Source organism: Neopelma chrysocephalum, unplaced genomic scaffold, assembly GCF_003984885.1.
Source record: "Neopelma chrysocephalum unplaced genomic scaffold, ASM398488v2 Primary Assembly neopelma1_43, whole genome shotgun sequence".
Taxonomy (NCBI): Eukaryota; Metazoa; Chordata; class Aves; order Passeriformes; family Pipridae; genus Neopelma; species Neopelma chrysocephalum.
In genome coordinates, this window is record NW_020897702.1 from 11,956,947 (window position 1) to 11,971,443 (window position 14,497).

Here is a 14,497-nt window from a genome sequence, read left to right on the forward strand (position 1 = left end):
CCCATTAGGAATTTGGTGGCTGAATCTATAACTGGTGATTCTAAATGCATCCATCAAACATTCATGATATAACAGATTATAAAATTGCAAGCAAAAATAATTCATACAATGACAATTTTCAAAGTAATTTTCAACAATTCCCAGTAAGCAAGGCCAAAACAATAAAATGTAATCCCTGACTCATAGTTGTCAGAGTTTTTGGTGTTATTACTAAACATTAATAACATAAAGATGCTGATCTAGCTCATCCAGACAGATGAGATTTGCTTAAAACTTTGTCTCAATTCTGCTAATACTCAGGACAAATTCTTGGTTCTGTTGTAGTCCATTGATGGCATGATTTCCATGGATTCCAGTGGGATCAGAATTTTATATCAGTAGTTAGCTTTCTGGTGGACTATCTATGGGGGTTGAAACCCGTACTTTGTCAGTAATTCAACGCTGCCTGGAAAAATAAAACTGCTAATTAATGGGGAAAAAATCGAGTTTATTTGGCTGCTTTAAGTATTTAATTCTGATAGTGTTTAAAGTACTTTGAACTGATTTCAAAATTTCAAGTGTAATTACTAAAATCCAAATAGAGTAAGCACAAAAAAAATAATCAAGGGGATATATTTTGAAGTTACCAAGAATGGTTGTTTTTCAATTAGGAATTTCATTTCTTTCCAAGAAAAAAAACCCCTCTCAAGTAGCAACTGAATATTTTGGCAAGTCTATGTCTGCTGAACATTGCAGAGAAGAGTTTTGTGTGAAAATTTGCATTAGCTCTAATTAGAATATAATTAGCATTATGCAGGTTAGCTCATATAGCTTGGATATGCAAATAAAGATTCAACATTTATGTATTTTTAAATTCTTCAATATCCTTTCTTTCTGACTTTTCCATAGAATTGTTTGCTAAAGGCACAGATTACTTTGACAGAATAAAGTAAACCTGTGGCAATGGATTTGCCATATGCAGGATGGAAAAAGTCCTGTCAGAGATGGGCTGGTGAGGAAAACAGCTCTAACCTTATGGAAACAGAAGTTTTTACTGTAGTTTAAACATGTTTCAACATGTTTGTGTATTTTCTGCAGTGTCACTGTCTCCCTCTTCCAGACACCCCCTGTGAAGCTATTGTCTCCCACACAAGGTGTCCTGGGAAGGTGTCCTGAGGTGTTTCCCATTGGTCCTTTGTTAACCCCTTCCTTATTGGCTGTTGACCCCTTACCTGATGGTTTTTTCCGTGTGACCCTGAACTTGTGATTGGTCCCCTTTGACCCTCCCAAGAGCTATATAAACCCCCATCCCACAATAAACTTCCTCTTTCGTCCGTCCCTCCCTGGTGGTCTGTGTGTGCTCCTTGCGGGGTCACCGGGCCACGTGCAGGGGTGGGGGGAAGAGCATTCACCTCGTAGGTAATGGGGCAAGCAGCTTAAGGCCTGGAGGTCTCCCCCATTCTCCCCAATCCGCCGTATAAACCCTTTCAAAATTAACTTATTGTTGTTATTAATCAACATGAAGCAAAACTAAGGGTGTTGGCTACTTGGCACAATGTGGATAGTTTTGTGGGTACTATGTATTTCAGGTAAGTTTTTGGTTTGCCTTTGTTTTTTCACAGAAATGTGATCTACAAAAATGATTCTGTGGAGACCAGCAGAAAGTTTAGTTAGTTGTATTTTAAAAGATGTAGAGCTAAAAATACAGTGGTTCATCTATTTATATTGACAAGAAGGATTTTTCTAAGAGGAGACTAATTGATGATGCAGTTTGGAGGACACAGACAAGATTAAAAGATTAAAAATATATCATACAGCTCTGGACCCATATAGGTGACATGGAATGTAACAGGATCAGTGCAGGACAGTTGCATAGTTTTTATTACAAATACACTCCTTTTGGAGAAAAATCTCAGTAACATCTAATTTAATAAAAAACATCTCAGAATCAAGGTGAACTGTGCAGAACAAACAGTGTTCCACATAACTGACATGTGGGTAGCTGTGTGCAGTAGATCACTGCTGTAGTTTGCATATCGTTAATGTATTTTTCGCAGTCTGTTTTCTTAAGCTTTAAGGAATCAGCAGATTGGTGAGAATCTTAGAACTGTGAAGTCTGGGACATGATATTTTGCAACTGTGAAGTTGTTTAGTAACTTCACCTTGGTGAAGAAAACAGAGACCTGTTGAATAAACATTCAAAAATCTGTTAAACTTTAACTGGAAATATTGAGTGAATAGCTCATGTCTCAGTACGCCTGATTTATTCAAATTTATTTCAATATATTTCAAATATTTAAAAAATTTAAAAAAAACTTCTTATTCCCAGACAAACTTTCTTTGGGAGAATTTCTTCAATGTATTAAACATAAGTAATCTTTCAAAAATTGACCATATCCATAAGACTTGACTTTCAATCCCATCTTGTTTTTCACATACGTATTCATCTGTTCTCCATTTATCCGACTTGTCAGGAATGAATTGAACATCCCATATTCCTTTTGTGGTGTTTGTGCATATTGATAGCTTGCAGGATCTCATTACACATGGTACATCTGCTCTCAGAGGATAAAAGGAAATCCCTGCGTTTTCACTGAAAGGGAAATGAGCATAACAATTCAATGCATTCATCTTTACATGTTATTTCTTTGCTAGCATTATTTACAAATACACTCACCATGCAGATACTTTACAAAGCCTAAACAAAAGTATCCAACCAGATTTTAATATTGCCATTTTATTATTTGTTGCTACCAAATGTAAGAAGTCAGTATTTTGGAAAGTCTTACTAGATATCAGTTTTCATAAGAAAATGGAAAAAACCCTAACCTTTCTAGAGATGTAGATTTTCTCCAATTCTTAACGAATATTTTTAATCAGAAGGGGAAAACAGTATTCCTTTCTTTTCTTTTCTTTGAGGGTTAAGTGGTCATGGCATGAAATACAGATACTATTTCATCATTGCCATTTGCAAAAGGGGAGTCTGGAAATATATTCCTGTTTAACATTTTCTCAGTTTTGTTTCTCATGCCTTCATGGGATGTGCATACATCTATTACTACAACATGGTCTAAGTTTTATGTGATGACTACTGTGTGAGGGCCTGTATGGTAACAGGTGAATGATGAACTGTGGACCAGAATTTATTTTGCTTACCTTTTATACATTTGCAATGTACGAATCTACTTCTGGGGTACTTATCTAGGCTTCTCTGAAGATCATTGGTGGAAAATTTCTTCCTGTAGTGTGCAATTAGTCTTAACCTAAATAGATAGACAATTACCTACAGAAGAAGCCTAAATAGCTATATGTCTGTGTTGTAAACATCTAAAGATAAGTGAAAATTACTTTCCCCCGATATGATATTCTTAAAAGGCTAAGGACGATGTATCTCTGCCTCCAAACATACCTTACATCTTTTATTCCCAGCCAGTATCAATTCATTGTTACTGCAGATATTTTGGTAACAGATTAGGCAGATGAACACTGCAACGCATTTTGGAAAGTCCATCAGAAGCAAAGCTTTCTTTAGAGAAACTGCAGGTGGGTCATGATCTATTTCATATTTTAACTTTTCTAGATTGAAATAGATTTTACTTACATGATACTGTTTTAATGGATATATTTTTCGCAGCTTTCTGTGGACTGCAAAAATTTTGTATGTTCTTAGTTGTCTGTTATGGTGTTATGTAAATCCTTCCAAGCTGTCAAAATTTTCGCAGAACAAATAATAGGAAATTTCGTAAAGCAAACGTCCTGACTACAAAACAGCTGTGATCCAGACGAAGAGGTGTGTCTTTTATCCTGAAGTGGATCTGAAAATCTGTCTTAAAGAACAGCCTGTTTTATGGGCTTTGCCTTTACTTCCTGGAAATATTAAGGAAGAAAATCCTCAAACCACTAGACTTTACCATAGCTTATAATATATTTATATCAAAACTAGAAGTTGCAAGCCTGAATCTATCCATCAGTTAAACTAATAATACCAGTATAGGACACACTTCAACAGCGGAAGTAGCTTTGTATCTAACAAAGGACTATGAGCCATTATATTTTTTTTAACTAAGTAGTTTGTTCTGGATCAAAGAAATTTCACAAACTATGTAAGTAGTGACCAACTTCCCTAAAGTGCCATGATGTAAAAGGTGTAGGTAAATGCTATGCATTGTGGTGTAGACAAACTTCTGGCACCTGTGAATTACTAAAATAGTGCCATCAACGTCAGCATAAAGTATTTTTTGACACTGTGGTGGCATAGCCATACACAGTGAATAAGCATCTTGCTTATGTCAGTGATCTAAACTCTGAAGGGGATAATAATTTAATATTTTTAGAGTGATCCTGTTTGACAAGATCAACTAATCTGTCAAAACTTGTGTTCTGCATCTGACAGTAATAGATGCCCAAAGACAGTGCAAAATAAAGCAAACATAAAATGATACCTCTCTTTTGTTTTTTTCCTAAAGGTCCAGTGAGTAATGTCTTAGAAGCATTTCCGGGGTCAGAGTTAATATCCTTTGCTTACTGAAAATTGGTATTAATGCATTGAACTAAAAACTCTGCTGTCAGGGTAGCAGTGTTCTCTGATTATAAAGACCAAGCTTTTATCATCTGACAACTCTACAGTGCCCATTCACTATCACTTACACCATCTCAGGGATGCCCAAAACAGCGAGGCTGGTGCTCATGGAATAAAACATGTTTGTCTCTCAGAGGTGCACTAATTGCTAGACTGTCATGCCATGAGCAGAGAAATATTACAAACAGACATGATGATTCCAAGCAAACAAAATGTAAACAAAATCTACAGAAATGCTGCATGTTTTCTGTCCTGAAGTAATGCCATTTTTGCCCCAAACCAATAGCATAACAGTCTAACACTTGTGTAGAGACTGGCAGCATCTAACGTATTTTTACATCTCGTATTCTAGAGTTTATATTTGACTGAATTTTAGAAAGCAAGACTAGCACTTTCAGAATAAATGGGGTGAATAAGACCCTGCCTTCTTTGATAATTGCTACAGAAACTAACAAATTTCCCAAGGGAGATCATGAACAGAAATGTTATGACATAAAACTGAAGGGAAGGAATGACATGAAAGTCTTCCATGCTCCACGTCACAGTTCATACACTGCTACCACATGCAATTTCAGTTTCATAAACTACAGATAAAATTTAATTAATACCTGACTGTCCCATGTGGTGTCAGGGCACAGAGGGACTGCTCACTAAGATCTGAAGTCATGATGGGTAAAACTGATTGTTGAAGCATGTCCTGATAGATGCCACCACCGCTCAAACTACTGGAAGGAGGACACATACAAGGAGAATATATTTGTAAAAGACTTTATCTTATCCAGAATACTGGGTAGAACTTGTCAAATTGTTTGTCACAACCCCACTATGTAGCAGATTGAGTTGTCTTACATTTTCTGCATCAGCCCTGTTTTCTTTCTCAAGATATATGTATAGCTATGTTATATATAGTATGTATCATATATTTTATAATTCAGTTCATAGAATTCAACAATTAAGGTATATAAACAAACTTCATGCCAGAAATCTGTTTGTATGTGTTTTTTCTAAAGTTTTGATAAGCAAATTATTATTCAAATTTTATTATACTATTTCTTCTTTATGAATGCATGGTGGAACTTTAAAAAAAGGAAAATAATCGCAGCAAGTTAAGGATAGTAACTGTCTTTTCTTGAATGATATCAGCCACACGTAATCGTTGTGTGATTACAGGCAGGAATTTTCTCTCAAAACAGTTATTCAAACAAACCCTTACTAATCTAGAAATATGTGAATGACAAATAATGGAAGGTATGAATGTAGAGGAACCAGAGAATCAGTCAGATGCACCACATAATGGAGGAAAGCCTATAGCAAATAAGAGATTATTTGTAGATAACTTAGAAAAGATATCTTTGACAGATAAATGGTTGTGAGTTATCATTTTTAATACAGCAGGATGAAATCAGTGGGATATCAATGATTATAAATTCCGCCTTGAAGGCAGAATGGTGATGCTAATATCCATCATGCCAGGGTCTCTAAACAGTCTCTAAACCTGACATAGCAGTTCAGGAGGTACTCACTACAGTTAGTCTGCTTTTAATATAACGAATCTCTTCTGTTGGTCTCCTTTCAACATGTTTTTCACATTTTGTGTTTTTATCTATTTCTCAAAGGAGGCAGCAAATTGCTAATGTTATGATGGGCAGATAGCTGATAACTTTTATATGAGTATCATTAATAAGTATGATATTTGATTTGAGAACTAGAATAACTACTGGTGTCATCTCTTAATATGACATAGAGACAAATCTTGAAAGGGCTGACTCAAGATTTCTAGTATTCACCTGAATAAAAACCAGAAAACATTCTTTTCTCATTATTAGAAGCTTCACACCTTCAACTTGCAAAGAAAAATTAAAATTAAAAGGAAATAGAAAATTTTGTGACTGTTATGAACCACATCATTGTCATGGCTGTAGGTGATCATGTCAAGTTAAACAGCTTGTTATTAAAACATGCTTCTTTGCCAGCAAAGGTTACACATCAGCAATAGTTGTTTGAATGTTCAAGAACCTATTTTTTATAAAGTTCTAATTTATTTGTCATTATTTATTGTTTATCCTTTATACATTTCTATGTCTAAATATCAAATCTCCAAGATGAGCATCACATACTGATTCTGCAAAGTATGCATGTGAAAGGCTTCAGTGTATCATGTTCTTTACTCCTGTGATAAATTTAGGTGACATGTAGATATGCTTTGAACCACTTGGGCAGGACACAGAAGTTAATATGTCTTGCATGAACATGAAACGGACATTGAAAAGCTCTTATGTTAGTCATTAAAAGGGAAAATTGAAAATATTTCTTTCTATAATGAAAGAAGATAGAAAAAAAAAATCTAATTTTTATTTCACTTATGGTGTAAGTCTATTGATTCCTGTTAAATTCGTCTTGCTTTTCATAACACATGTGATCTCTGGTCCAACACTCCTTTCCATACTACACTAACTGGAAGTTTAAATACTTTTCCATTTCCTTGGAAACTTGCAAGACATTTTCCACTGGATTCTATCTAGTTTTGACTTCAAATGTCCTCCTACTTACTTGGAATAGAGAAAGAGTATCTTATTATCTTTAATGGGAAAGAGGTTTGATGACTAGTAGTGTTCTTTATCTTTGAGCAATAAGCCTCAAACTGGGTTGAAAACACAGTATTTATTCAAAACCTACAAAATTGTGTGCAATGAAACTGAACTGGATTTAATGACAATATTTCAATTGCACTGACTTTCACAGTGTAGATAGAGTACAAGGGGGTGTTAGTGCATTTCAAAATTGTAAAATTAACTGACAATAATTAATTACACCATGTAAACCAAGATAAATGTAGCACGACAGATCTTGTGTGAAGGTGCGTAGAGAACAATTGTGTGTTTCTGACAGCGAAAAAGGATAATGGCTGAGTGGATCCTGTAAGGTGTGTGTGTGTACACACGTGTAAGAATCCCTAGCAGTCCAGCAATAATGATGCTCCTAGAAATCTGTCTCCCCACAGAGTCTTGAATATAAATGTCCATGTAGGAACACATCACTAAATTCATTCTTTCTCATTGCAGACCTTACTTCTCTCCCCTCTCTCTTACAGTGCAAAAATCCTTCAGTATCTCTGGCCCCTGAACATCCCAGGATCTTCTTAGCCAAGACATTTTGGACAACTTTTGACCACGTTCCTACCGTTTCCAACCTCCAGGAAGAGGGCATCCACAGCTCCTCTGGGCAACCTGTTCCAGTGTCTCACCATTCTCATAGTGAAGAATTTCTTCCAAATATGTAATCTGAACATGAAACAGCATGTTGGATCATGGCCAGAAGAGACTATACAAGGGAAGAATTTTAGAAATAGGGGAGGTTTCTTGGTTGGCACAACAGGATTCTGTCCTAATTCACATTTAGACAAAGACTAATCACAGAAATTAGTTGTGATTAGAATTAGTAGTTGACAATGGTTATTCCATTTTTGTTATAAAGAGAACTAATAAAAAGTAGAACGGTTCGATTTTCAGGCTTTCTAAAAGCAAGCCTTGAGTTCTGTACTATGCAGTAGGAAATAATTCCATCAGGCAGGTTACACATCTTTCACACTTCCAAGAAACCAACATTCCCTTGCTGTATAGCATTGCTCTTTTCTTTTGAAATGAGGCTCACACCCACAGCAGTGACACTGCTTAGCTGTGGCACAATTACACTGACTTGCACCCTTCCTGTTTTATTCAACAGTGGTTTTGACAGTATTCCCGACGCAGAATAGAAAACCAGGAAACTGTGACTGTGGCATGTGCTGTAGTACCTTTGTTAGTACACTCTAATCCACTTATGTAACAAGACTTTGGTTAAACATGAGCAACCAAACATCATTCCATGAATCCTTGAAATTTTCCCTGAAAGTACAGGTTAATGTATCCACTTCCCTTTGTTTCTGAACAGGTTTAGGTTAGTCTGCAAGTGAACAACACAGGTGCACATATAGATATTGTACTATATAGAGATAACCTTTATGTAAGTTATTCAGTGAGACTGAATCATGGTACTGTGCTATTCTGCATGGCTTCTTTTGCAACTTTCATTTCCATGGTACCCAAGTGACTTCTAGTAGTACATTAAGCAATCTGCCTTCACTCGTCAGGAGACTTCACTTCATCTCTCCTCCTTTCCCTTGTACAGGGAATAGGAGCTTTCAGCTTTTCTTTTTAATCTTTCTGAGTGAAATATCTCAGTCACTAGACTTGACTGAATGAATGATGATGGAACAGTTTGTAACTTGCTGTCTGTAATAAAACCAATTAAACCAACTCTAAACTACACTTCCATTTCACACTAAATGCATCAGTTCTTATCTGAGAAGACAGATGTATTTTCAGATTATGTACTAAAAAAGGTTCACATAAGGGAGATAATAAGCAGGTAAATGTTGCAGGGTTATATATTTTTTACTTCAAAAGAATGAAAGGTTAACACGTGTACAGGTCAGATAAAACTCAGTGGTGGGTTGACCCTGACTGGATGTCAGGTGCCCATCAAAGATATTCTATCACTTCCCTCCTCAGTGGGAGATTGGAGGCAAAATATAAGGAAAGGCTTACATGTCAAGACAAGGACAGGGAAAAATCATTCACCAATTACCATTATAGGCAAAAGAAACTCACCTTGAGGAAAATTAATTTAATTTTTTACCAATCAAGTCAAAGTACGATAATGAGAAATAAAATTTAAATCTTAAAAACACCTTCCCTGCAGTGGCACTGGGGGACAGGTAATGGGAGTAGCGATCAGTTCATCACATGTTGTGCTGCTCCTTCCTCCTCAGGGAGAGGACTCATCACAGTCTTCCCTTGCTCCAGTGTGGGTACCTTCTGGGAGGTGCAGTGCGTCAGGAACAGGTTGATTCAGCATGAGTCCCCTTCATGGTCTCAAGTCCTGCCAGCAAAGATGCTTCAACGTGGGCTCCTCTCTCCCCAGGGCCACAGGTCCTGCCAGGACCCTGCTCCAGTGAGGGCTTCCCATGGGGTCAACAGCCCTCTTTGGACACCCACCTGCTCTGGCACATGGTCCTCCAGGGGCTGTGGATGGATCTCTGCTCCACTGTGTGCCTCCGTGGCCTTCAGGGGCAGCTGCCTCACCATGAGCTGTACCATGGGCTGCAGGGCAATCTCTGCTCCAGAGCCTGGAGCACCTCCTCCCCCTCCTTCTGCACTGACCTTGGTGTCTACAGGGCTGTTCCTCTCCCATATTCTCGCTCCTCTCTCTGCCTGCAGTTGTTCTTGTGCAGTAATTCTCCCCTCTTCTTAAATCTATTATCCCAGAGGAGCTACCATCATTGCTGATGGGCTCAGCATTGGCCAGTGGTGGGTCTGTCTTAGAGCTGGCTGGCATTGGCTCTATCATACATGGGAGAGGCTTCTGGAAGCTTCTCACAGAATCCATCCCTACAGCCTCCCTCCTCCCACTACCAAATAATACACAAACTATGGGAAATACCACCTTGAAGATCTGATAACTTTTTCCAGAACAGCAATTTCATTGTAATTCAATTTGCAGTTTAAATGTCTAATAAAACACTGCATAAATATCAATAATGACTAATTCATTAAAAACAGCATATGTTCCTCTTTGCAACAGAAATACCAAGGCATTAGCAAAGCCAGAGTAATATATAAATTTCATTTTGGTGTTGGAAAGACCTGCAAGAAAGATAATGAGTACTTAAAGTAATACTCTGATAAGAATCTCCTTTCTTGTCTCTCACGGAAGGAAAGGACCACTCCTTGCTTCTTCATCCAAGCATCTTGGCATCACAAGTAATTCTCTTTAACCTCACTAGCTTTCAGATAGTTACAGAATGGAGTCATCATCCCTAGACTATTACTCAAAAAAGGAAATAGATGCAAGTTCACTCCTCTGCCCTGGAACCATTCCAAAACAAATGTATCAAAAGGACTGTAAGTACAACAGGACACACCACCTTTAGCCAGGGTTCCCATCATCTTGTGACTCAGACATCAGAAGACCTGTGTTTATCTGGCCTCTAGTAGAAGTCTGTCCCACTTCCACAGTGCTGCATGTTTTTACCCTGTAAACAGACAGTGGAGACTAGAGAGTTGCTACAGTATGTTGAAAGAGAACTTTTAAAAATACAAATCAGGTTGAAAAGATTCAGAATTTCAGCTTAGCATCCTTTTCTCTTTCAAGGGTGCTGATCATTTTATGTTCCTATGACTTGGTCTGCCCAATGTTTCTGAAAAATCACACAGCTGTGTCATCACTGCAAGTTATGAGTGTGACTTCAGAGTTTGTGAAAGGTTTAGGACCTATGAGAAAGTAGGAGTACCTCTTGGAATACTAGAACTTATGAAGTTGAAATAAGAATGAAGACCAAGGAAGGTTTGGGATCTAGGACAGGCTGCAACTGAGAAAATGAGAAATGTCACCTGGAAGCTGAGAGAGATGCACAACTATCATGGGGAAGATGGGAAATAATACTAGGGGCAAACAAACAGTAAGCACAAGATTGAAGGAAGCAGCAAAATAAAATGGAGAAAGTGGCCATGAAGGCTCTGAAATTAAAGGTAGGATGGTATTAGCTTTAAGAACAAAGAAAATATTCCAGAGGGGAGCAAAAGAAGAACAGAGGGAAGGGGGGTAAAAAGGTGGCTGGAAGAAAAGATTTGAAATATCTATCAAATAGACTAGTTGAAATGAAAGGGAGAAATAAAAAAAACCTTCAAATATTTTGGGAATATAGAAAAAAACACTAAGTGGAGAAGCACTGTATCTTCATAACAGAGTAGAACAAGTGAAATTAAATGGTTATGCACAAGAGCAGTGGAACACATTAAAATTCCTCCCATCACAACATATTCTGTTACTGGCAAACAATTTTCTTACAATAAAAATGTGAGATATTATCAACAACATATTTCTCAAATGCAAAGACTGCACATAACTTTGTAATATCTGTTTTTATAGTAATATGAAATAAGAATCAGCATGAGAACTATAAAATACACATGGTATCATCGGTACTAAACCTCCTATTTAAAACAAAATATTCTTTAACAGAAAAAAATTATTTGCAAAGAAAGGAAGATTTCTAAAACCCATTAGAGAGTGATTTTAAGAGCCATAACTAGAAGGACAAAAGAAATTTCAGAAATTTGACTACAGGTATTTCTGAACCTCCTCTAAAGACCACATAAATGAGCTGTGGATCTCTTTACACACCTTCTCCTCTTGCAGTTCAGTAGGTGAAACGAGTCTCAGTGGCTCAGGCTCTTGTTAAAACCATGGTCTGGCAAGGCCTGGTGGAGAGCACAGGCAATGTACGCCTGCTTTGTAAATGACTGTACTGGGGTTAGCCCAGTTATTTTCTCAACACATCACCAAATCAGGGGAAGGTGTGCATGCCTAAAGAATATAGGGCTGTGTGCTGTTCCAACACAAACACTGGCAAGAATTTCAATATGTGAACATAGCCAGGAATGAGGGAGCAATTTTATTTAGATGCACTAATTTTTTAACTTTACATTTACATCATTTAACTCTAAATATTCCCTTATGAAATAGCAAGTATTATATTTAATGTTAAAGATGCCTGTAGGTCATATGTTATCTCTTCAGTGCCTTACGTTGTTTCCTAGTAAAGCTGTAATTATGTTAGTATATTTCAAGTATTACGATGTATCTAAGTAAAATATCATCGAACAAAGTGCTACCAATGAAACAGAATTGAGAAATACAAGTGGACTGAGTTTTGCTAAAGGTTATTACTGCAAAACTATTGGGTTTTGGTAGTTCTTTTTACTAAGATATGTGATATTTTGCCCCTGGACTTAACTGAAATTATTAGAGGTGATTCAAAACTGGTTCTTCACTGAAACAAGTGAACAGCACTTGTAAAAGGATGTTTCAGAGATGAAAGAAACAGGCAAAAAGCCTGAAAAGGAAATGGAATTTGCAGGGAAATATTTCAATTTCTAGGGAAGACTTAAAGTTGCAGATTTTCTGCGTTTGCTGGATTAGCATTAATTTTCACTTACGCTCTTCCTAGACTACTTACACCAGAGCACCAGCACAGAGCAGGCTGAATTGCCAAGCCACAATAAAGTCGAGAGTTCTGCTCCCCAGCCGCAGGAGCCACTCAGTTGCTCTGCCGGTCCTGCCGAATTCCCAAGGAAGATTTCGGTGGGATTCATTGTAGACCACCGCGGGCCGTGCTGTAGGAGAGCGGCAGGAGGTTGGCATTGTCCCCGCCGACACGGTCAGCGGGACATGGCCCCTCTCCGGGGCAGCGCTCCCGGGCTGGGCTGCCCAGGGGGCTACGCCGTGCGGTCGCAGGTGAGGCGTAGTCACGGCCACCTCCGCTGTGCTGAGGTGCTGCGGGCCCGGCCGCCACCGCCGTGCTGGGCAGGGGCGGCCGGGAGCCGGTGGGGGCGGCGCGGAGGGGGCACCGAGCGCCCCAGGGGAGCGGAGCCCGCCGCCCTCCCACCTCCCGCCCCTTCCCGCCGGCCGGGAACAGCCGCGCCAGCTGACGCACCGCAAACTTTCCTGCTCCCGCTCCGAGCTGCGCCTCGCCTCCGGCGCGGCGGGCGGCACCGGCTGCCGGTGACCCCTCGGCGCCGGGGCACGCAGGGAGCGGCCCCGCCGCGCTGCCCGCCCGCCCGGGGGACGCGGAGCTCCGAGGGGACACCCGAACCGCGGTCCCGTGCGGCGGCGGCTGCCCCGGGGGAGCAGCGCCTCGGCCGCGGGACAACATGAGCCAGGCGCAGCCCTACGGCCCGCGGAAGAGCAGCTCCCCGGCGCCCGGGACCCGGCGGAACGACAGCCAGGACTACCTGCTGCTGGATGCGGAGCCCTGCGAGGAGAGCGCCCTGCCGCCCTACGCCTTCTACCCCGTGTGAGTCCCGCCGGCCGGAGCCGGGGATCCCTCTCTCTCTCCCTGCGCTGGCGCGGAGCTCTGCGCTGCCTCCCGCGGGAAGGGGGGAGGCGGCGGCGGGACAGGTGGTGGCCGGCGGGGGGCACGGCGTGGGGCTGGGGCTGAGCCCGCGTCAGGGACCTGTCCTCTCCCGAGGACGAGTGGGGTATTTGTGTTTGGGAAAGGCGGAGGAGCAGCGTTGGCACCGCCGTGCCCAGCTGGCACCAGTGTCCTCTGCGCAGCCCGTGGTGCCTGCCCCGCTGTAAGGGACGCGAAGGGTGGCTTGTGTTCAGCTGTGGAGAGTGGGGCGAGAGACGTCGGTTGTAGATAAACCCAGTAGATACCGTCAGTTTTAATATAATTACAGAAATTTTACCTCCTGCAATCGGTTGCTTTCACTGACAGAGCACACATGGCAAGCGTATGCATAAACCCGTCCTCCTTTCATTACTACATTTCCTCAAAGTCATGTAGCCTCACATAATTTCATTATGTGAGTTTTGGCGGGTGAGTTTTGGCAAGTAGGTATCATTTAAAGCAGGGTATAAGGACATATGCAATAAAGCTAAATTACATGAGCATAAATTTCAAAGGTTCCATGAACTGCAATTTTTTAACATCCAGGTCGCTTGATGTTCAGTGTTGACAGTGTCCTTCTGGTTATGTGTGATCAGCATGACTTCTGTAATTACCACTTGTTAATGCTTCTGAGGAGAAGCTATCCCACAGAGGGGGAAAATGGGTATTAAGCAGTGTAAGATGAGTCCTAAAATCTCAGATGATTACCAGAAGATGTGTACTTTCCTTTCTACAAATTGTATTTTGTTGCTTAACTGGTAAATTTCTATTATCAGTCTTTCCTAATATTTGCTGCTTTATCTTTGAGCAACTTACCAGCCACTTGCCAGCTGCCTGGGTACAGACAAGGAATAAAAGCAATGAAACTGGGAACACTCACAGTGTTTGAATATTTATAAACTCAGCTAAGAACAACTAGAGTTTTCAGAATTCACTGCTGTTATTGC

At 40.0% G+C, this 14,497-nt stretch overlaps 1 protein-coding gene across 1 annotated transcript in view; it reads left to right on the forward strand.

Moving 5' to 3' along the window:
* The first annotated feature begins 13,311 nt into the window (after positions 1 to 13,311).
* Positions 13,312 to 14,497, forward strand: part of TRPC6 (transient receptor potential cation channel subfamily C member 6) — an 85,235-nt gene continuing 84,049 nt past the window's right edge. The window contains exon 1 of the mRNA XM_027677360.1: positions 13,312 to 13,454. Within this exon, the coding sequence (XP_027533161.1) occupies positions 13,312 to 13,454 (143 nt within the window). The remainder of the gene's footprint in view (positions 13,455 to 14,497) is intronic.